This window comes from Panthera pardus, unplaced genomic scaffold, assembly GCF_024362965.1.
Source record: "Panthera pardus isolate Hobbes unplaced genomic scaffold, ASM2436296v1 HiC_scaffold_22, whole genome shotgun sequence".
Classification (NCBI taxonomy): domain Eukaryota; kingdom Metazoa; phylum Chordata; class Mammalia; order Carnivora; family Felidae; genus Panthera; species Panthera pardus.
This window is the reverse complement of record NW_026526788.1, coordinates 56,066,148-56,087,896: the sequence shown is the minus strand read 5'-3', so window position 1 is coordinate 56,087,896 and position 21,749 is coordinate 56,066,148. Positions and strand designations below refer to the sequence as shown.

The following is a 21,749-nucleotide window of genomic DNA, read 5'->3' as shown; positions in this document are numbered from 1 at the left end:
GATGCGCCTTCTGAAAAGACACACTGGTACTGCAAAGGGGCTAGTGACCCTCTACTTGTATCTCCCTTTCTTTTTCTAAGAGTTTCTCAGTTATTACCAGGGCAGGGGCTGGCTTCGAGGATGTCACCAAGGAAGACAGAAAACATTGACGATAGCTTATATTTAGAAACACAAATAGAATAAATTATAATAAGATAGTCCTCAGAAAAAATGAGAAAAATGCAAAGCACAGATGAGAAAATTCAACTCTGTGCTTCTAACAGGACTAATGTCAGGCAAAAATGACAAGAGTAGCTTGCGTTTGGCAGTACTTGCCCCACGTGTCAGCTACTGTGCTAAATGCATGAGCTGCGTCATTCTACAACTTCTTAGAACAATCCTGTGGTAGAGGTATTATTATCTTCACCCCATAGATGAAAAAATTGAGAAGAGCAAGAAAAAGCCAGATCACAATGGTCTTGAGACTTACATGCCCTCCAGGAGTCAGGGTGTTTCAGAGGGAAAGCCAGCCCATTGTCGATAGCAGCCACCTTGATAACAGGCTCCTTCACTACCACCCAGTCTGTGTCCTGAAGAACGAGGAAAGACAAAATACTTAGGGTCCCACCTGTCTCAGGCCCTTTAAAGTAGTAGCAAAGTAGCCCAACCCAACCCCCTCAGGCACCAATCCTTATTCAACCTCTGAACTGGCTTCCATAGTTACCTGAGCTTAGTACATTTATGGCACCTCTGACTTGGCTTATTTAAGGTTCTCAGAGTTCCTTATCTAAGAAAAGGTACACTTCCCCAGGAGTTGCCACAGCCCTCCTTATGAAGGAAACTGACAATAACAAAAGGTAACTCTAAGCCTTTCTTCCTAGGAAAAGGCAGTGAGAGTCCTGAGAGTATGAAAAGGAAAAAGAAAAATCAAATTCAGCCAGCCAAAATCCTTTTCTGTAGACCTGGACCAGATGCTACTTTACTGGTGACCACATTTTGCCATGAGATAAGAGGACCATGGAAGATAACAGTTGGTTACTCTTGCACAAGAGAGTTTCTTGCCATTTCAGGGACAGGTGAAAAGGAAAAGGACAAGAGCCGAATGCAAAGAGTGGGGCGGGCTACCTGTGATGGCCTGTCAGACACTCCCATGACTGTCTACCTGGCTCCATGCCTCAGGCTCACAGGTGCCATCACAGAAACAGGGATTGTGGGTCCAGGATACTGGCATCAGAATCCCCTAGGGTACCTTATTAAAAGTGCGGAATCCTAAGTTTTACTCCAGACCTAGTGGGGGAAAGCCTTGAAGAATCTGTGCTATTTTTAATAAGGCTTCCAGGTAATTCTGATATGTACAAAATATGAAAACCACTATTAGAGAAGAAAGTAAAAACACTATGAGGATGTGTTAACTAACCTTGCTGTGGTAAATAAACATTTTGCAAAATATACATTCATCAAATCACTACGTTGTACATCTTAAACCTGTACAATGTTATATGTCAATTATATTAAAAGCTAGACAGGGGTGCCTGGGTGGCTCAGTCGGTTAAGCTTCCGACTTCAGCTCAGGTCACGATCTCGCGGCCCGCGAGTTCGAGCCCCGCGTCGGGCTCTGGGCTGATGGCCCAGAGCCTGGAGCCTGCTTCCAATTCTGTGTCTCCCTCTCTCTCTGCCCCTCCCCCGTTCATGCTGTGTCTCTCTCTGTCTCGAAAATAAATAAACATTAAAAAAAAAAAATTTTTTTTTTAAATAAAAATAAACGCTAGACGAAAAAACTACTATAAGGATAGAAGTCAACCTCATTCTCCTATTGCACTAAATTTTTTTTTTTTTTTAATGTGCAGCCTGACCAGGACTAGAAAAGCATGGTAGAATATGAAAGCAATGAGAGAGTAAGGGAAATTGCAAGAAGCAGCTTTTTCTAAACTGATGGTTCTGTGGAATTATGGTCTATTGTGAGAAAAGTATTCTAAAAAGTTTAGAAATCATGGGCCAAACAAAATTAAATAGGTTAATTTAATGGACTACTTCTCAGACCTTTACTACACTACTATGCAATGTGAATCTCCAAGAAAAGCATAAAGTATGTAATATATTCCAAACTTATTTCGAATTTTCTTCTACCTCTATCAACATTATTCAATAGGATATTTCTTAAAAAACAGATTGAGAGGGGTGCCTGGGTGGCTCAGTCAGTTAAGCATCTGACTTTGGCTCAGGTCATGATCTCACAATTCGTGGGTTTGAGCCGCACATCGGACTCTGTGCTGACAGCTCAGAGCCTGGAGCCTGCTTCAGATTCTGTCTGTCTTTCTCTCTCTCTGCCCCTCCCCCCTCACACTCTGTCTCTCAAAAATGAATAAACATTAAAAAAAATTTAAATAAAAAAAAACAGATTGAGAAAACCTCTATCAAATATTAACCTATCAATTTTAAACACATGTGCTATCCTGATTCTTCTCAACTTATATGACCTAATTTCTGATTATTATATGCTTCTACATTATGCATATACACTACCTCATCCTCTTCTTCAAGACATAGATCAACCTCTTACCCGGGAGCTAGAACTATCCATTGGACAGTCATATTTAATCAGCCAGTTGTCATTGCCTCGATCTGTGAACAGAAACATGATGTTAGAAAAAACTGGGGTGATTTTCACTTTCAGTAATAATGGACTACATATTTTGGACACTTGGACCAATCATTCCACTGAGAACAACTAGAAAACATTGATAAAGTATTTTTATTTTTTTAATTTTTATTTTGTAGAGTGTGTGAGCAGGGGAGGGAGGGGGGAGGGAGGGAGGGAGGGAGAAAGAAAGAAAGAGAGAGAGAGAGAAAGAAAGAAAGAGAAAGAAAGAAAGAAAGAAAGAAAGAAAGAAAGAAAGAAAGAAAGAAAGAAAGAAAAAGAATTTTAAGCAGGCACCATGCTAGGTGTGGACACAGGGCTCAATCCCATGAGCTTGGGACCATGACCCAAGCTGAAATCAAGAGTCAGACGCTCAACCAACTAAGATACCCAGGCGTCCCAATAAAATATTTTTAGATCTCTTTAAGATATCAGAGGTTTGAATAAGTCCATTAAGAGTTAAAATGTCAAGATCTGGGAGAGAAAGGAAATTCAGACAGAAGAGTCTAGCATTTGTGGCTTCTTTTCTCCTAGAGCACCTGCTGATTTGGGAAGAGGTGGCTAAGAGGTTGAGAGGTAGAAGAACAGTGTTCTAATAGTCTTGTGAAGCTAGGGAGAAAAAATCATAGTCCAGTGACTGATACAGGGAGGAGACCCTCGTAAATCACCCATGCTTTGGGTTGAAACCTGAAGGACTACACCTTGGAACTAAGCAGAGTTTCCCTTTAATACCTGAAATTAAAGTGAATCTGGATTGCTGGTACCCTTAGCTGCTTGCCAAAACAAACATCATCTTCTACACAGATGCACTACACATCTTCTACTACTTTCTGCATCCTAGGCCTCCAAATATTTTTACCATTTTTGATATATAATATCTGACAATCAAAATAACTAGGTAAAGAGACAGGATGACATGGCTAAAAACAAAGGAAACAGAAAATTAAAACAAACCTAGAGGGGCTCCAAACAATGAAGATACAGGCTCTTAAATATTTAACATAAAATCCTTACTATTTAAGAAGATAAAAGGCAAGATTGATAATATTAGTAGAAAACAAGACCATAAAAAAGAATCAAATAGAAATTCAAGAACTGAAAAATATGGTTACCAAATTGAGAACTCAATAGATGAGTTTACCATTAGACTGTGCCAAAGACAGAAGTAATGATCTGAAAGACAGGTCATAAGAAAAGAGCAAAACAAAGCACCCAGGAAAAATGTGACTGGATTCTCAGAAGGAGTGGAGGAAAAAATGGGCGGAAATAATTATTTAAAGAGAGAATAGCTAAGAATCTTCCAAAAGTGACAAAAGGTCAAACTGTTGATTCAAGGAAAATTGAATCCCTAATAGGATAAATACAAATAAAACTATACCAAGCATATTGTAGTAAAAATTTTGAAAACCAACTACAGGGGACATCTCACAAAGAGCTAGAGAAAAAGAGAGATTACCTTCAAATAAACGGCAATAATACAAGGACAAGTAACTTCTCCACAGAAATCATGGGAGTAAGATGACAATGGAATATTTGTTTTTTTAACTACTGAAAGAAAATAGCTGCCAATCCCAAATTCTATACCCAGCAAAAATAGCCTTCAAAAAATGAAGGTGAAATAATGACATTTTCAGACAAACAAAACCAAAATTCATCACCAGCAGACTAGTGCTAAAATATTCTCTAAGTCAAAAGAAAATTATCCCAAATAGAACCTTGGAGATACAGGAAGATTTAAAGAGCAATAAAATGGGTAAATATATTAGTAAATCTAGATAATTATTATTAGTTTTGTTGGAGTGTAATAGTATTTTTTTAAAAGAGTTGTCTTTTAGACACATACTGAAATAATAAGGAATAAATTTATACCTGAAATTACCTTAAAATAATAAAAGAAGGTAACTAAATGGAAGTGTGAATGGGACAGGATTAGTCATGGACCAATGATTGTTAAGGCCGGAATAACCAGTTCATGCAGGTTCACTATTCTGCTTATTTGTATATGCTCAAAAGTCTCCATAATTATATTAATAACAGTAACAATAATGACAATACCATCTTAATAGTTTTATAGAAATGTGGTTTTACATATGCACATACATGCAGACACATATACATATATATGCATATATGATTAAAACATATGACATTTATAGTATAAAAGTCTGGAGATAGGTAAATGAAGCTAAGGGTTTCTACCAATTAGTATTAGATTTTGGGAAATCAAGGATTCACATGGTAATCTTTAGAGTAACACCAAAAAAAAAAAGAAAAGAAAAAAAAGAAAAGAGTATACAGCTTCTGAGCTAAAAGAGGGGAGAAATGAAAGAAGTATAAAATAATTTAAAAGAAAGCAAGAAAGAGGGGAAAAAAGATCAGTGGAAGAAGGGGAAGAAAAAAAAGGCACAAACATAGAAAGCACATAAGATGGTAGATTTTCATCTATATGTACATTATACATAAACTAAATGTTCTAAAACTAAAATATAACAATTGCTTCACTGAATGAATAAAACTGATAAACTTTTAGCTATTTAGATTAAGAAAAAAATATACAAGACTGAAATTGCTAAAATCAGAAACAAAAGTAGGGACATTACTACCAATTCTACCAAAATAAGAAGGATTTTAAGTGAGTACTGTAATAGGGGAGCCTGGATGGCTTAGTCAGTTAAATGTCAGACTCTTGATTTTGGCTCAGGTCATGATCTCAAGGTCATGAGATAGAGCCCCACATGGGGCTCTGCATTAGGTATGGAGCCTGCTTAAGATTCTCTACCTCTCCCTCTACCCCTCCCCATTATGCTCTTTCTAAATTAAAAAGAGAGAGAGAGAACTATAGGAAACTGTATGCCAACAAACTGGAAAACCTAGATGAAATGGACAAATTCCTAGAAACACAAAATCTACCAAGACTACATCATGCAGAAATAGAATATCAGAATAGACTATAACCAGTAAGGAGACTGAATCTGTAACCAAAAGTCTCCTGACAAACAATAGCCCTGGACCTGATGGCTTCATTGGTAAAGTCTACCAAACACTTAAAGAAGAACTAACACCAATTCTCCTCAAAATTTTCAAAAATTTGAAGAGGAGGCAACATTCTAAACTCATTCTATGAGACCAGCCTTACCTTGATACCAATACCCAACAAAGATACTACAAGAAAACTGGAGACCAATATCTCTTACAAATATTGATGCAAAAATCCTCAACAGAATACTAGCAAACTGAAATCAGCAACATTATTAGAAAGATTTTATACCATGACCAAGTGGGTTTTATTGCTGGAAAGTAAATATGGTTCAACATATGAAAATTGATCAGTATGATATACCACATTAACAGAATGAAGGATAAAAATCGCACATGATCATCTCAACTGATGCAGAAAAAGCATTTGACAAAATTCAATATCTTTTCATAATAAAAACACTTAAAATGGGATAGAAGAAAACTACCTCAATATAAGTCATAAATGAAAAGTTCACAGCAAACATCATACTCAATGGTAAAAGACTAAAAGCTTTTTCTCTAAGATCTAGACAAGGCAAGGATGCCCACTTTCAACATTTCTGTCCAACACAATACTGGAAGACCACGGTAATTATGCAAGAAAAAGAAATAAAAGACATCCACATTTGAAAGAAAGAGGTAAAATTATCTGTTTGCAGATGATATGATGTTATATATAGAAAAGTCTAAAGATGACATACCAGAAAAACACCAGAACTAATAAGTAAACTCAGCAAAGTATCAGAATACAAAGTCAACACACAAAAATCATTTGCATTTCTATTTACCAACAATGAGCAATCCAAAAAAGCAAATTAAGAAAACAATTCCACTTAGCATCAAAAAGAATAAAATACTTAAGAATTAATTTAACCAAGGAGGTGAAAGACTTGTATAATAAAAACTACAAGTGGCGCCGGGGTGCCCACTCTTGACTTCTGGCTCAGGTCATGATCTCATGGTTCATGGGTACGAGCCCTGTGACAGGCTCTGCACTGGCAGCTCGGGGCCTGCCTTGGGATTCTGTCTCCCTCTCTTTGCCACTTCCCCCACTTGCCCTCTCTCAAAAACAAAAAACAAAAAATAAAAAACAAAACTACAAACATTGCTGAAAGAAATTAAAGAAGACATAAATAAATGGAAAGACACCCCATGTTTACACACTGGAAGACTCAATACTGTTAAGAGGTCAATATTACTCAAAGCAATCTAGAGATCTAATGCAATTACTATCAAAATCCCAATGATGTTTTTTGCAGAAACAGAAAAACTCATCCTAAAATTCATATGGAATCTCAAGGGACCCCAAATAGACAAAGCAATCCAGAAAGAGAAGAACAAAGCTGGGGGACTCATACTTCCTCCAAAACTTTCAAGCTTACTATAAACTATATTTATTACAAAACTTACTACAAAGCTATAGTAATCAAAATAGTGTGGTACTAGCATAAAGACAAACATATAGATAAATTAAATAGATAAATGTAAAACAATAGATTCTAGACATAAACCTTTGCATATGTGATCAAATGGTTTTCAACAAGGGTGACAGGACCCTTCAGCAGGGAAAATCAGTCTTATAAACAAATGGTGCTGGGGAAACTGGATATCCACACACCGAAAATGAAGTTGGACACTTACCTCACATCATACACAAAAAATTAACTCAAAATTCATCCATGACCTAAATCTAAGACCAAAAACTATAAAATTCTTAAGACAAAAACGTAAGACAAAAGCTTCATGGCATTAGATCTGGCAGTAATTTCCTACATATGACACCAAAGGCACAGACAAAAATTAAGAAATGGACAAACTGGACTTCATGAAAACTTTAAAATTACTTTCATTGAGGTGGCTCAGTTGGTTAAGTGTGTGACTCTTGATCTTGGCTCAGGTCATGATCTCATGGTTCGTGAGACTGAGCCCTGAGATGGGCTCTGCACTGATAGCACAGAGCCTACTTGGGATTCTCTCCCTCCCTCTCTCTCTGCCCCTTCTCCGCTTGTGCTCTGTCCCTCTCTCTCTCAAAATAAACAAACTTAAAAAAATAATTAAAAAAATAAAAATTAGTTGCATCAAAAGATTCTACCAACAGAATAAAAAGGCAACCCACAGAATGTGAGGAAATATTTGCAAGTCATGTATTTGAGATGGAATTAATGTCCAGAATATATAAAGAATTCCTACAACTCAACAACAAAACAACCTGACTCAAAGATGGGTAAAGGACTTGAATAGTTATTTCTCCAAAGATATGCAAATGGCCAAAAAGTACATGAAAAGATGTTCACAACATCACTAATCATTAGGAAACGCAAATCAAAACTACAATGATATGCCACCTTATACCTATTAGGATGACTGTCATCTAAAAGCAAAAGGAGTGGTGTCTGGGTGGCTTAGTCGGTTAAGAGTCTGACTTCGGCTCAGGTCATGGTCTCACGGTTCGTGGGTTTGAGTGCCGGATCGGACTCTGTGCTGACAGCTCAGAGCCTGGAGCCCGCTTTGGGTTCTGTGTCTCCCTCTCTCTCTGCCCTTCCCCTGCTCATGCTCTGTCTCTCAAATAACATAACATAACATAACATAACATAACATAACCATAACATAACATTAAATCAAATTAAATTAAAAATTAAAAATTAAAAAAAAATAAATAAATAAAGATAAAAACAAAAGGAAACAAAACCTGGAAAATGACACAGTGATGAAGAGGTGGAGAAACTGGAACGCTGTCCAACACTGGAGGTAATGTAAAATGGTGCACTGGAATGGAAAGCAGTATGGCAGTTCCTCCAAAGACTAAGCATAGGTCACTATACTTCAATTAAAAAAAAGTTAAACAGGGGCACCAGGGTGACTCAGCTGGTTGAGCATCTGACTCTGGATTTCAGCTCAGGTCATGATGTCACAGTCATGAGATTGAGCCCTGTGTCAGGCTCTGAGCTGGGCATGGAGCCTGCTTAAGATTCTCTCTCTCCCTCTCCCTCTGCGCCTCCCCCTCTTACACGTGTACACTCTCTCAAAAGAAAAAAAAGGAGGAAAACGAAACAATTCAACAGGACTGCCATATGATCCAGTAATTCCACCTCTGGGTATATATATAAAATAACTGAAAGTAGTGTCTCAAAGATATCTGTTCACCCACTTTCATAGCAGTATCATTCACAATAGCTAAAACATGGAAGCAACCCCAGTGTCCATCGATGGATAGATAAGCAAAATATGGTATATGCACACAATGGAATATTATTCAGCCTTAAAAAGGAAAGAAATTCTGATGCATGCCGCAACATGAATGAGCCTTAGGGGCATGTGCTAAGTGAAATAAGTCAGTCACCAAATGACAACTACCGTATGAGTCGACGCACATGAGGTATTTAAAGACAAAACTGTCCTACGATGGGTCTTGCTACTCTGAGTGACTAGGGATCAAGGACAAAAGTACTCTCGATGTTGCTTCGGAAGGGCCAATGTGGCTTCTGTCTGGGACTGGGAAACAGGCTAAGATAAAATGCACTACTGGCTCCAGGACTCATTACCTCTGGTAACTGCACAACTGGACAAAGCGTGTCTTGGCAACCTATTTTCGAGGCCCTTCTGACTCACAGACAAACCTCATCCCGAGAAGGCACTCGGGCATGGAGCTCGGCAGGCCTCCAGGCCTCCCCGCGCCTCCCAGCCGTCTAGCCGTCTAGCACACCGGGACCGCCCACAGCTGCTCACCAGTGTTGCGGATGATGTAGTCCAGCACCACCAACCGCTCGAACTGCAGCAGTAGTTGCCGGTTAGTGTTCTCAGGGAGAGGTTCTGCTTCGAAACGCCGTAGCCAGTAGTCTGCGTCTTTGTAGCCTTCAACGAAGAGCTGGAACGAACCAACCTGCAGCCAAAGAGGAGGAATAAAGAGACTTCCCTGTAGCTCAAGTCCAAAGAGCCCAGGAGTAAGCCAAGTCGCCCATAAGGCACCGTGGAGTTTATGTCAGAAAAAGGTCATGGGAGTGCTTGCCCAATCCAAATTCAAGAAGCCTATCTAAATGGGCCAGAGGAGTAAAGTGAGAAGTTAGGAGTTCTGTTCTCTGGAAAATTATTCCCCAAACCTTAAAAAGGAGGAAGACAGGAGCCTCGAGGCAGGCTATTCGCATGTCCACATGCAAGTCTCTAGGTGCCTTGTTTCACCACTTGGATGGTTATGCCACCATAAATCATCACCTTTACATGTGCAGTTTATACCTTTGGCGGTAGCCCGATGCGATTAAACCGCTGCCCAACTTTTGGCACTTTCTCTAGTGCAAGCCGCTTGCCCCTGGACTTCACTCGGTCAATGGCACTATAGTTGAAGGTATCGCTGGCCAGATACACTACCTATAGTGGAAAGAGAAGAGATATCTAGGTTACAGTCGAGTATAAGAACTACACCATTGGAAGGGAACAGCTAGACGCTCACCAGTGCTGTTCCTCTCCCAGGGCATGCAGAAAGAATGCACTTCTCAGCCTTTCTAAGGACTAGTTCAGGCCAATGGAATGTTGACAAAGTGATATATGTATATCACCTGCAGGGCTGGCCCCTAAAATCTCCCATGATCCTTAGTTCATACTCTCCCATCTGTGCAGCTGGAAACGAAGGGCTCTGAGATGGCAAAAACACATCATGGAAGGATTTTAGATCTCTCGTTACTACATGGAGTGACAAGGGATCTAGGAGAGCTGACTAACTGGCATGGATCTATTATGTGAGCAAGATCCATTAAACCACTGAAATCCAGGGTTTGTTACAGCAGCTAGCATGAATTCCTCTAATACGGCCACCACCTGGGTTAGGAGAAGAGGGCCCGACACCTAATTTCTCTCCACATAAAAACAAATTGTAATTTACTCCATACCCTTATATTTAATTTTGAATTTTGTACTATGTACAATTATTCACATTTAAAAAATAAACACTAGGGGCGCCTGGGTGGCTCAGTAGGTTAAGCGTCTGCCTCTAGATCTCAGCTCAGGTCTTGATCTCAGGGTCATGAGTTCAGGTCCCGTGTTAGGCTCTATACTGGGCATGGAGCCTACTTTAAAAAAAAATAATAATAATACAAATAAATAAATAAATATAAACATTAAAACTTGTTTTAATTTTTAGTAGATTACTATATATAGGCATATTTATGCAGACTGTATCTGGAATATTATACAAGAAACTAGTACTAATAGCTGCCTCCAAGGAAGGAACAGAGTGGCTGGAAGACAAGAGGTGGGAGAGAGGCTGAACTACTCTGTTTACCCTACTGTGCCTTCTGATCTCTACACTAGATGTATGCATTGCCTATTCAAAAAAACATTTTTTAATGGGCCACCAATATTACACTTGGTTGTTGGGGTGCCTGGGTGGCTCAGTCGGTTAAGCACCTGACTTCAGCTCACGTCATGATCTCACAGTTCTTGAGTTTGAGCCCCACGTCAAGCTCTGAGCTGACAGTGCAGAGCCTGCTTCAGATTCTGAATCTCCCTCTCCCTCTGCCCCTCCCCCCCACCTCCCTCAAAAATAAATAAACATGAAACAACAAAAAAAAGATAACCATGATTGATTGTCAAATTATAGTAATATCACTACAATCCGTATGTGTGTCCATTATCACCCTTTATCACACTGTCTTGTGATTATCCATTCATTTATCTAACCTCTCTCTTAAGATTAAAGAGATTTGGGGAAAAAGAGATCATATTATTCACATTAGCATCCTCGGTACCTAACAAAGTGCTTGGTACATGCTGATTAAATATTTATTAAGTGAATGTAATATTTATTAAGTAAATGCATATTCTTTCGGAGATAGCAACAAGTGAGTTTCAGCATATAAATACCTAAATTAAATAAAATTAAATTTAAAAGAAAATTCTTTCTTTTCCTAAGCCTTGCAGAACTCATTACAAATAACTAAATATTGTGCCTATGAATCTTAGGGACGAAATCATTCCCTCCCTCCTTACCCATCCATCTGTCCATCCAATGTTAACAGAGTATCTAAAATGGATGTGCAAGTTCCTATAAGTTGGCATTCTCTGCTGAGGAAACACATGCACAGGAATCAAGGGGAAAAAAGGCTTTCCTAGGGACTACCTTGCCAGTTTCCACAGTGACAACCCTTGCTTTTCTCAAGTGATAAACTACCCTTCCCCCCCCGCCCCCACCCAGTCAGATTTATTTTCTATCGTTCTCTGTAACAACCCACTTTTTCCGTATGATTAACGAAGCTATCATAACCTGAAACCCCACAGGAACACAGAGCAGAGACAGCTACTGAATGAGAACTAGAGCCTTACTATTTGAAGCTCCATCACAACATGAGCCCCGTTTCCATAGTGACAGATGCTCTAATCAACTGGATAGAATCTTGTCACAAGGGTGGGTAGGCTGGGAGGGGAGAGACATCCTCTCATTATTCTTTAGCAACTCTTTGTTAAACTTGCAACGTTCTAGCTCATCTCAGTCTCATGGAAGACAAGTATTTTTTTTAGTGTTGCTGACTTTCTCATGCAAAAGATCATCAGGCCACATTAAAATTCTCCATAGGGACAGAGGAAGACCAGAGATGGGGAAGAATGGGATTTTGGGGGGTAACATTCTATTATGATTAGCATTGACATAAAAATACTACAGGCTAGGACGTGTCGAGTGTTTATATTGTGCAAAGGCACTAGGCTACGTGTTTTACATGGATTATCCTGTGTAATCTTAATAGCTGCCCCATAAAGTAGGAACTATTTATATCCTTATTTTTATAGTAAGGAAACTGAGCAAGCAGGGAATATGGGGGTGTTTTAAGTGACTTGCCAAGAGTCACCCAATAAAAAGCTGCAGAGTCAGAATGTGGCCTCAACCTCTGATTCTCAGGCACTGCACTCCAGAAGCACAAGCAGAGCAGGCACATGGCTAGGCGCTGACTATTTACCTAGTGAAGAAAGGGAATGACAGTGCTGAGCAAGGAGTATTTAAAACAATTTCTAGAATCTAGGAGGGGCCTAGTAGGAGGAATTCTGGTTAGGCAGGAGATCTTTAAAGCATTAATTATCATACAAGATGTTCAAAGTGTGCTATTTAACTCTGTGTACAGAGAGAACTAAAGCATAGAGGGAAGGAATGAACTGTACAAGACCAGGCAATGAATCAGATGTCCATGGGAGCTACAAGCATACGCTCTCCCCAAGGACCTGAGTCGGGGGGATCTCTAGAATTGTCCCTCCTGGTTTGATACTCGCTCACGGATTCAACTGGCACTTATGGAATACTTCCTATAAAAACAGCACTTTGCTAGGTGCTGAATATAAGAGGAAATTTCAAGAAATGGTCCCTGACCTCTACAAACTTACAAACCAGCTGGCTCATTGTTTGGAGTTCGGTGGCAAGGGAGCAGACAGTTAAACAACCACAACAATCACAATTTCTTCTAAAACACCCTGGGAAACAGAAAAAAACAGGTTTGAAGGAAAGCTTCTATCTGCTGATCAGTCTCTGCCCACAGTCTACTATCTAAACCTTCAAAGAAAATCTTAAGCAGGGGTTTTTAAGCTAGAGGCATGGTCCTTACAAGGTAAATGAGTAGATTGCAACTGGTCCATGAACCATCCCCCTGAAATTCTATGCAAACAACAACTGCAAATACGTGATTTTTTTTCTGGGAACAAGATGTATAGCTTTCATCAGATTCTCAGAGGATTAAAGGCCATAGCTACAAAGATGCTCCTGCAGCCTCAGGGCATATCAGATCAGAGCTCCAGCTTGTTACTAAACCTGAGGTAGCCACATACTAAATGGGTGATGATGTGTCCTTGAATGTTCATATGCTGACCAGCAGATTCCTTCCCCTCATAACTCTTGGAAAGTTTCATGTAACACCCCGCAGTACAGGGATTCTTAGCCTGGCATCAGTAAATGTCCTGAAAATGCAAGCAAACAATTCTGTATTTCAGCATATTGGGGGGAGGGGGAGGGAATTATTATTCCCTTAGAACCTCAGCTAAGTCTATAACAAACATAGGGGATGTGCAAATCCATTCTAAGTGTGGATTTGCCTGGATCTGGGACCCTGATTTTACTATGTTCAGATAAGTACAAGAATTTCACAGCAAAAAGATGGATGAGAATTCCAGGTCAGTTCCCTGCACAGGTTCAAGCCAGACTCTCATCCCATCCTAGATTCCTCCTTGCCAGACCTTGTATAGTGATTAGCTGACATAAGCTAGTCCATTCTAGCTTATCTCTAAATCATGGAATAGCTCAGAAATCTAAAAGAATGAGCTATAAAAGTAGCTAGGTTTCTAACCAGTTTACAGTTACCAGGGATTGAAAAACACAGGGAACCCATAAGTGTGCATCAAAGGGTCAGTGAATTTCCTGGAATTGTGAGCAAAAATTTTATGCGTATCCTTCTCAGGATGGCTTCCATCAGATGATCAACTCATGAGCCTAAATCTACTACCTGCCCCCCCAAAAAGGCTGAGAACCCTAGACTCAGGACATAAACAGCCCTTCCTGGACCTAAGCCCCATTAACATGTAGCAGGACTTAGGCCCAGGAAAACTCTGGATAGGCAGTAAGGTTCCCTGGAGAGACAAGTCACTGACCTTTGTACGGGGTACAATGTTGAGTTCCAGTTTTTGGTCCACCAGACTGGCCCCTGCCTCTGACAGATAGCCCTGGTTGAGGACAAGGCAGTCACGGCCAAAGCAGCAGGGACAGCATAGCTTCTGCAGCCACTTGGTCCACTTAGGATTAAGGTGCCCATAGGGCTCTTCATTCTTGGGTTTGAAGACAGCAATGATCTTCTACACAGAGAAAAGAAAAATAGGATGTTAAAGGCAATTGATTCAAGTAGCTCATAGACCAGGTCAGCAAGCCTCTAGAAAGAAATGAGAAGGCACAGGCAGACAATAGCTATAGACAGACACTAGCTTCTCCCCAGCTTGTAAGGGGAAGATACAGCTCATGTGTGCAGCTAAGAGACCCAGTGCCAGAAAGGGCTGTGGCCAAAGAAGATGCCAAGTCTAGTATACATGGTAAAACGGACTCAAAGCCCAACTTCCAAGGTACATTCATGCAAACTGTTGCTCTGCATCAATCAGGTAAAGACTCAAAAAAGTATCAGTTGAGAGGAAATTAGTAAAGTATTATGGAATGAGATTAAGGAAACTCCATCAATGGCTGATTTCCTCTAGCAGCCTTACTATTCCACTCGCAGGGTATTAACAAAACCTTAAAAAGTTTAGGAAAGACAAACCAAGAGAGCAATGGAAGGGAAAAATCACAACAGGAAAAAGAATCTGCTACCTGGTTAGAATGGGGTTCTTTTAAGTAACTCTGGTAAGCAAGAGATCAGGACATGAGAGTCCCCAAAGATTAAAATCCACCTCCTCTTGCAGGTGGTAACTTAATCCTCAGAGGTCCTTGGAATATGGGACAGTGAAGCAATCTATACACTATGGACCTCCCTCCTGAGGTTTTCTTCCCCAGGCCAGGGAGCCCTCCAAGGTTATTTCACATTTACCTCATTCCCTCCAGTCCCCAACCTGGTAAATATGAAGAAGAGGAAGAAAAGTAAATATGCCATCTCAGTGATTCATCTTCATATCATATGACTCTCCCTCTCCCCTCACCCCACAGCCAACTCAAGCTAGTCTGGGTCATAAGACATTTTCCTGTGGGTGTCACTTCCTGACAGGCAGGTCACAGCAAAAAACATACACCCATCTGCCTGCATTAAGTATGTACTCATATTAGGAATTGGCTGGGTGCGTGTCTCCAACAATAATTGGTCCATCTGGAGGCTAGTTCTTTCAAGAAGCCTTGCAAGAATTTGAGAGCAAGAAAAACACAGAAGTCTCCTCCCTCCAAAGGAAATCAATTTATTCTCAAACACAAACAACCTTACATATTCAGTGGGAAAAGTCAAGTGCATATATTCATATCCTAAGTCTTCAGGATTACATTCTTATCCAAAATGGCTAGCAAAAGGCCTAAGGGACAGCAATCTTCTTGTCTCTGTACCCCCTGGAACCCTGGGCTCGGAACCAGACAGCAGCAATAGCAAGGGGCTCCTGTCACTCACAGAATGACTCATGAGTCCATTGTAACTCTCTGGAACTGGGCAGTAAAACCATAGGACAACTTGAGGCATGCCCTACAACTCAACAGTCAGTTCGACTGAGGTACAATGTGGAGTTCAGCAAGCTGGTCTCCAGTGGAAGGAAGACTGAGACATTCTTTCTAGTAGTATTTTTCAGCTACCCAGACTGAGGCTTAAATACTTCCATTAAATAAAACAGAACTCTGGGGTGCCTGGATGGCTCAGTCAGTTGAGTGTCATGACTTCAGGTCATCATCTCAAGGTTCGTGAGTTTGAGCCCTGTGTCAGGCTCACTGCTGTCAGTGCAGAGCCTGATTCAGATCCTCTGTTCCCCTCTCTCGCTCGCTCTCTCTCTCTCTCTCTCAAAAATAAAAAAATAAAGGAAATAATGTAAATTAAAAAAACAAAAAACAAAGCAGAACTCAAAGGCCAAGATTGCAGCCAAAGCATCATTTACAGACTGACCTCTCAAACTTCTCAATTTCCTTCCAACATAAAGAGAATCAGAAAGCATTTCAACAACTCTAAAAGCATTAGTTATCATCGTTATCTCGGAATCACACAGGTTTCATTAAATAAAGCTGTGTGGACTGGATAAAGGAGGAATGGTGGGTGGGAAGGATGGAGGAACCAAAGGACATTAGGCAGAAAGGAAGACAAGTGCCTTTCAGGACTAAGTATGGCCTTAGTTCAATTCAATTCTGTTAACATTTGCTCAGTACCTCATTTGTGTGAGCACTACAGGCTTGCCAAATGATACATAACAACATTGGGCCCAATTTCCAAAGCTAATGTGAACTTCACATTTTCAACTGTGTTCCTGAATACTCAAGGATACTCTCCTATTCACAGAAAACAAACTCTAGAACCATTCAAATTAGAAAGATACCCACCATTATTTGGTTGAGAAAGAAAATGACTACTGCCTAATTTTTCTGTCTTCTCTCTTCCCTACTATAACTTCAATTTCTTTATCACATTTAGTAGTAAGCTTTGGTTTGATGCTATTTTTATTTTATTTTATTTTATTTCATTTTATTTTATTGTAATTTTATCTTATCTTACTTTAGAAAGACAGAGAGAGAGAGAGAGAGAGAGAGCGAGCGAGCAGGAGAGGGGCAGAGGTGGGGGGAGAGAGAGAATCTTAACCAGGATACATGCTCAGCACAGAGCCTGATGCGGGGCTTGATTCCACGACCTTGGGATCATGACCTGAGCCAAAATCAAGAGTCGGGGATGCTCAACCAACTCAGCCACCCAGGAGCCCCTGATGCCAATATATATTTTTTTGATGTTTTATTTATTTTTGAGAGAGAGAGAGACAGAGTACTAGCAGGGGAGGGGCAGAGAGAGAGAGAGGGAGACACAGAATCCGGAGCAGGCTCCAGGCTCTGAGCTGTCAGCACAGAGCCTTACGCGGGGCTCGAACTCACGAACTGAGATCATGACCTGAGCCAAAGTCAGATACTTAACTGACTGAGCCACCCAGGCACCCCGATGCCATTATTTTTAAAAAGGCTTTCCTTAACATCCCCTTACTAACCCTCTTTAATAAAGAGGGTGAGGTACAGGTAGTTTAAGCAATAGCAGTCAGTGAAGCTAGGGATAAAAACAGAACTGCAAAGGAAGAGACCACTCACCGGCTAGTGTCAGAACCCACAACAAATACTAAGAGACCTGGAACTCACAGGTTTCTCCCATCTGTCCAGCAGCCCTAAAAAGGAGGGTATTATACTGTGCTAACATTTAAGATAGTTTTGGGGCGCCTGGGTGGCTCAGTCAGTTGAGCATCTGACTTCGGCTCAGGTCATGATCTTACGGTTGATGAGTTCCAGCCCTGCGTCAAGCTCTGTGCTAACAGCTCAGAGCCTGGAGCCTGCTTCGGATTCTGTGTCTCCCTCTCTCTCTGCCCCTCCCCTGTTCGTGTTGTCTCTGTCTCAAAAATAAATAAACATTAAAAAAAAGAAAAGATAGTTTAAGCATATCACTCACTGTTGCACGGTGAAATATACAGACACAACTTTTAAAAGTTTTTGTTTAATTTGTTAAACATGAAGCTGATGGTTCTCAAACAATTTTGGTCTCAAGATCCCTCTAAACTCTTAAAAATTAGTAAAGACTCCCAAAACTTTTGGGGGTAATGTAAAATCTACATTTGCTGTATTAGAAATTAAAACTGAAATGTTATGACTGTTAATTCAACTTAATAATAAAAATAGACCTGTTACATGTTAACCTAAGTGATATGTTTTTATGAAAAATAACTATTTTCAGAAACAATTTTTAGTGAGAAGGCAGGCATTGTTTTACATTTTTGCAAATCTCTCTAGTGTCTGGCTTAATAAAAGGCCACTGTATTCTTACATCTTCCTTAATATTCAGTCTGTTTCAATATCACACATCATGTAGCCTCTGGAAATCTCCACTGTACACTTATACAGAAGTGAGAATGAAAATGGCAAATAGTCTTAAAATTGTATTAAAAATAATTTTGACCTGTGGCCATCTAATAGGATTCCTATAGGTCCTTTGGCCCCACTCTGAGAACTGCTGCATTCTGTATTAGCAGTTGGATAGAAATAGCACTGCCTGACTTGGCTATTTAGGCAAAGAAGCCTTATTTACATGCTAACTCTCAGAAAAGAGAGGGATGGGCTACTCTAAATGTATGAGACCCTAAAAGAAGATGGGATCCAAATAGAAGGCAATAGAAGAGATTTAGCCTGTATTTATTTTCCTATCCACTGCCAATGACCCAACCTTCCTCATCCATTACAACTTGTGGTCTGGGACAGGTCCCTAGAACAGACAGTAATGATGCTTCAAAACCTCAGGGGCGCCTGGGTGGCTCAGTCAGTTGAGCATCTGACTTCAGCTCAGGTCATGATTTCCCGGTTCACGAGTTCTAGCCTCACGTCCGGCTCTGTGCTGACAGCTCACAGCCTGGAGCCTGCTTCAGATTCAGTGTCTCCCTCCCTCTCCACCCCTCCCCAACTCGTGCTCTGTCTGTCTCTCTCAAAAATAAACATTAAAAAAAAAAATCTCAGGAACTACATCTAAAGATGACATACAAACTTGACTGCCTCTTAACATTTAGGTAAAAAACAATAATTATTCTGTTTGAGATCTTTATTCTTTATCAGGCTATCAGTGTTACTCTCAACCACGTGTAAGGACATCAGAATTTCTTGGGACGGCACAGGTAGTTGGAAGAAGCACATTCAATATTATAACATAATTTTATATTTGAAAAATGAAAAAAGAAAAACCTGTATCATTTTATGACAAACTCTTGGTCGATAAGTTTGTTTAAAAGATTGAATATTACTGATACAAGGCCTAGGTCCTAGCACATGTGATCAGTATCTGTAAAATTCTGAAGCAAATACAAATTAGCGTTAGCTAATAAATTACTATTCTCAGTGGTCATAAAATCTTCTCAAAATTATGCTACTTTTGCTTTATTCAATGCCAGGTGTCCAACAAAGCCTAATCCAGGGGTCAGTGGGCATACAACTTAATAAAAACCAAAACACTCTGAACCCCTGCTAAGCAACAGGAACCACGCCAGGGGCTTTCATGTGGGATATCGCATTTAATCTTCTTAGTAAACTCGTGAATCACATGCTATTCTATGATTCTTGGAATATGAACATCTAATATTACTAGCCTCGCAAAATAAAAAAAGCTTTAAAAATATTTTCATAGGTGATTGAGCTTAAGACCAGAAGCACAATAATACAAGTGAGGAGGGTAATATGAGCGTTCTCTATCAGGCCTTCTGATCTAGCCTTTTCCATCTTACTGTTCTAGGTCCCCATTTGCTCGCCCTGAGGGAGAAACCATCCTAAATTGGGAAAGGGAATCAGGGTTATTATCTCCAAGAACCTTCTAGTCTCTCTAGCTCCAAAAGCAGCTCTGGCAGAAACAGCTGGTTTCCCCAAATTCTGTTCCCCCTTCTTCCTTGGACATAGGACTCCTGATTTTTAGTGGGGCAAAATAAAGACTATACTTCCCAGCCACTACTGCAGTTAAGTTCTGGACAATGGGATGTAAAAAGAGTCTGGTGCAACTTCTATGAAACGTCTTGAAGGAAGAGGGCATACTCTCCCTCGTCCTTTCCTTCCAACTGGCTGAAAAACAGACCAGTTGTCTGCAGTCTGAGTAGCCATCTTAGATTATGTAGTGGAAGCCACATTCTAGGGATGGCCCATCAGCTGGATGGAAGGAGGCACATTGTTCATATTGCCATGCCAGCCCTAAGCAGCCTATAGACTCCTTCTATGAGAGTTAGGCGTACTTTTATTCAAGGCATTGTTGTTTTAAATTTTGTCACACATAGCCCAATTTAATCCTAGCCAATATGGTAAACAAAAAGAAACCAAAAATTCAGATGACTGACTTCGAGGCAGCACAGCATAGAGGTTAGGAGCATGAATTCTGGACTCAGTAGGCCTGAATCCTGCCTCCCACTCACTAGCTGTTAGGACCCAAAGAAAATTAGTTATACTGTGTGTCTCAGTGTCACCTGTCGGAATAATAATAATAGTACCTACCTTCAAAGGTGTTATAAGTACTAAGTGAATTATTATTTGTAAAGCATTTAAAATAGTATCTAGCATATAGTAAGTGCTACCTATGTATTTGTTCAATAAAATAAACTAATTTGGAACAGGGCCAAAGACCACATGAACAACTACAGTGAGTCTGTGGTCCCTAACCTGACCCGCCACAGCGTTGAGGAAGTGATCCTCTGCTCTGAACCATATTTTACTCAGTGGGACTAAGATGGTTATATTAATAAGTTTTGCCAGGGCATATGTGTTTTGACTTCCTCTCTACGAAAGGACAGTGGCCAGGAAATTTTAGACCTTGGGATCCTGCAAATCACCAAGAAACATACCCACAGTCTGTTATTCTCCGTGGCCCATGCACAGAGGCGGTAATACTTTACCTGCCAGGGAGAAGTGAAAGATCTTATTACTCCCATCTTAGAGCACCAGGTCACTTCTCAGCTGACCTGATACACTTCCAAAAAAACTGTAACAATGTCATGAAAGAAAAATAAAAACCTTCCTACTGCTCCTATACCTATCAAAGATACTCAGCTCCTCCTTACATCGGCCAACGAGCTAAAAAAAAGAAAAGAAAAAGTAAAATAAACAAAAAATAAAAACCACTTATATAAAAGATGAAAGCATCTTGTTAGCATTTAGACCTCAGGAGACCCACTTTTTTTCTAGAAGTAATGGTTCCCCTTTGAGCTTTCAGTTTAACTCACTCCTCTCCTTACTTGAGGGACTTGCAAAGACTTACTATTCTCAAAGTTTTCCCCACCTTTTCCCCAGCTCAGTTTATGGTAACTGAGTTGATGGTATATTGCTTTCTGGTTCTTGATAATTCAGGGACAACATCTGGAAGAATGACCAGATCATTAAATGAACCTAACCAAGAGCTACAAGTCAGTCCATCCTGGCCACTCGGCACTCCTATCAGAACAGCACGCCAGCCATGTAAAGAGTTCACACAGGAGAGATGCAGGGAAAATCTGTGGGAGATTTGACAATCATCATTTTAATAAGTATAACAATAATACATTTTTCCAAGAAACCATTCTGATCTATCCAAGAACTCTGACAGGGAAAAGTTAACACTTTTTGACCCACTGATATTCCACTGATCCCTCTGGTCTTATATAAATGCCTTAAATTCTTCTGCAGCTATCAAAAGAATAAAGGTCAGGGGCGCCTGGGTGGCTCAGTCGATTAAGCAGCTGACTTCGGCTCAGGTCATGATCTCGCAGTTCGTGAGTTCGAGCCCCGCGTCGGGCTCTGTGCTGACTGCTCAGAGCCTGGAGCCTGTTTCCGATTCTGTGTCTCCCTCTCTCTGACCCTCCCCTGTTCATGCTCTGTCTCTCCCTGTCTCAAAAATAAATAAAACGTTAAAAAAAAAAAAATTAAAAAAAAAAAAAAGAATAAAGGTCACCGCTCAGCTGCCCTGGT

General features: G+C 40.2%; 1 protein-coding gene across 1 annotated transcript in view; it reads right to left on the bottom strand.

Moving 5' to 3' along the window:
- PI4K2A (phosphatidylinositol 4-kinase type 2 alpha) overlaps nt 1–21,749 on the bottom strand; it is a 32,769-nt gene that overhangs the window by 9,613 nt on the left and 1,407 nt on the right. Inside the window, exons 2-6 of the mRNA XM_019459036.2 lie at nt 14,249–14,449; nt 9,866–9,997; nt 9,362–9,515; nt 2,540–2,601; nt 470–569 (exon numbers count right to left, since the gene is read on the bottom strand). Of these exons, the coding sequence (XP_019314581.1) occupies nt 470–569; nt 2,540–2,601; nt 9,362–9,515; nt 9,866–9,997; nt 14,249–14,449 (649 nt within the window). The remainder of the gene's footprint in view (nt 1–469; nt 570–2,539; nt 2,602–9,361; nt 9,516–9,865; nt 9,998–14,248; nt 14,450–21,749) is intronic.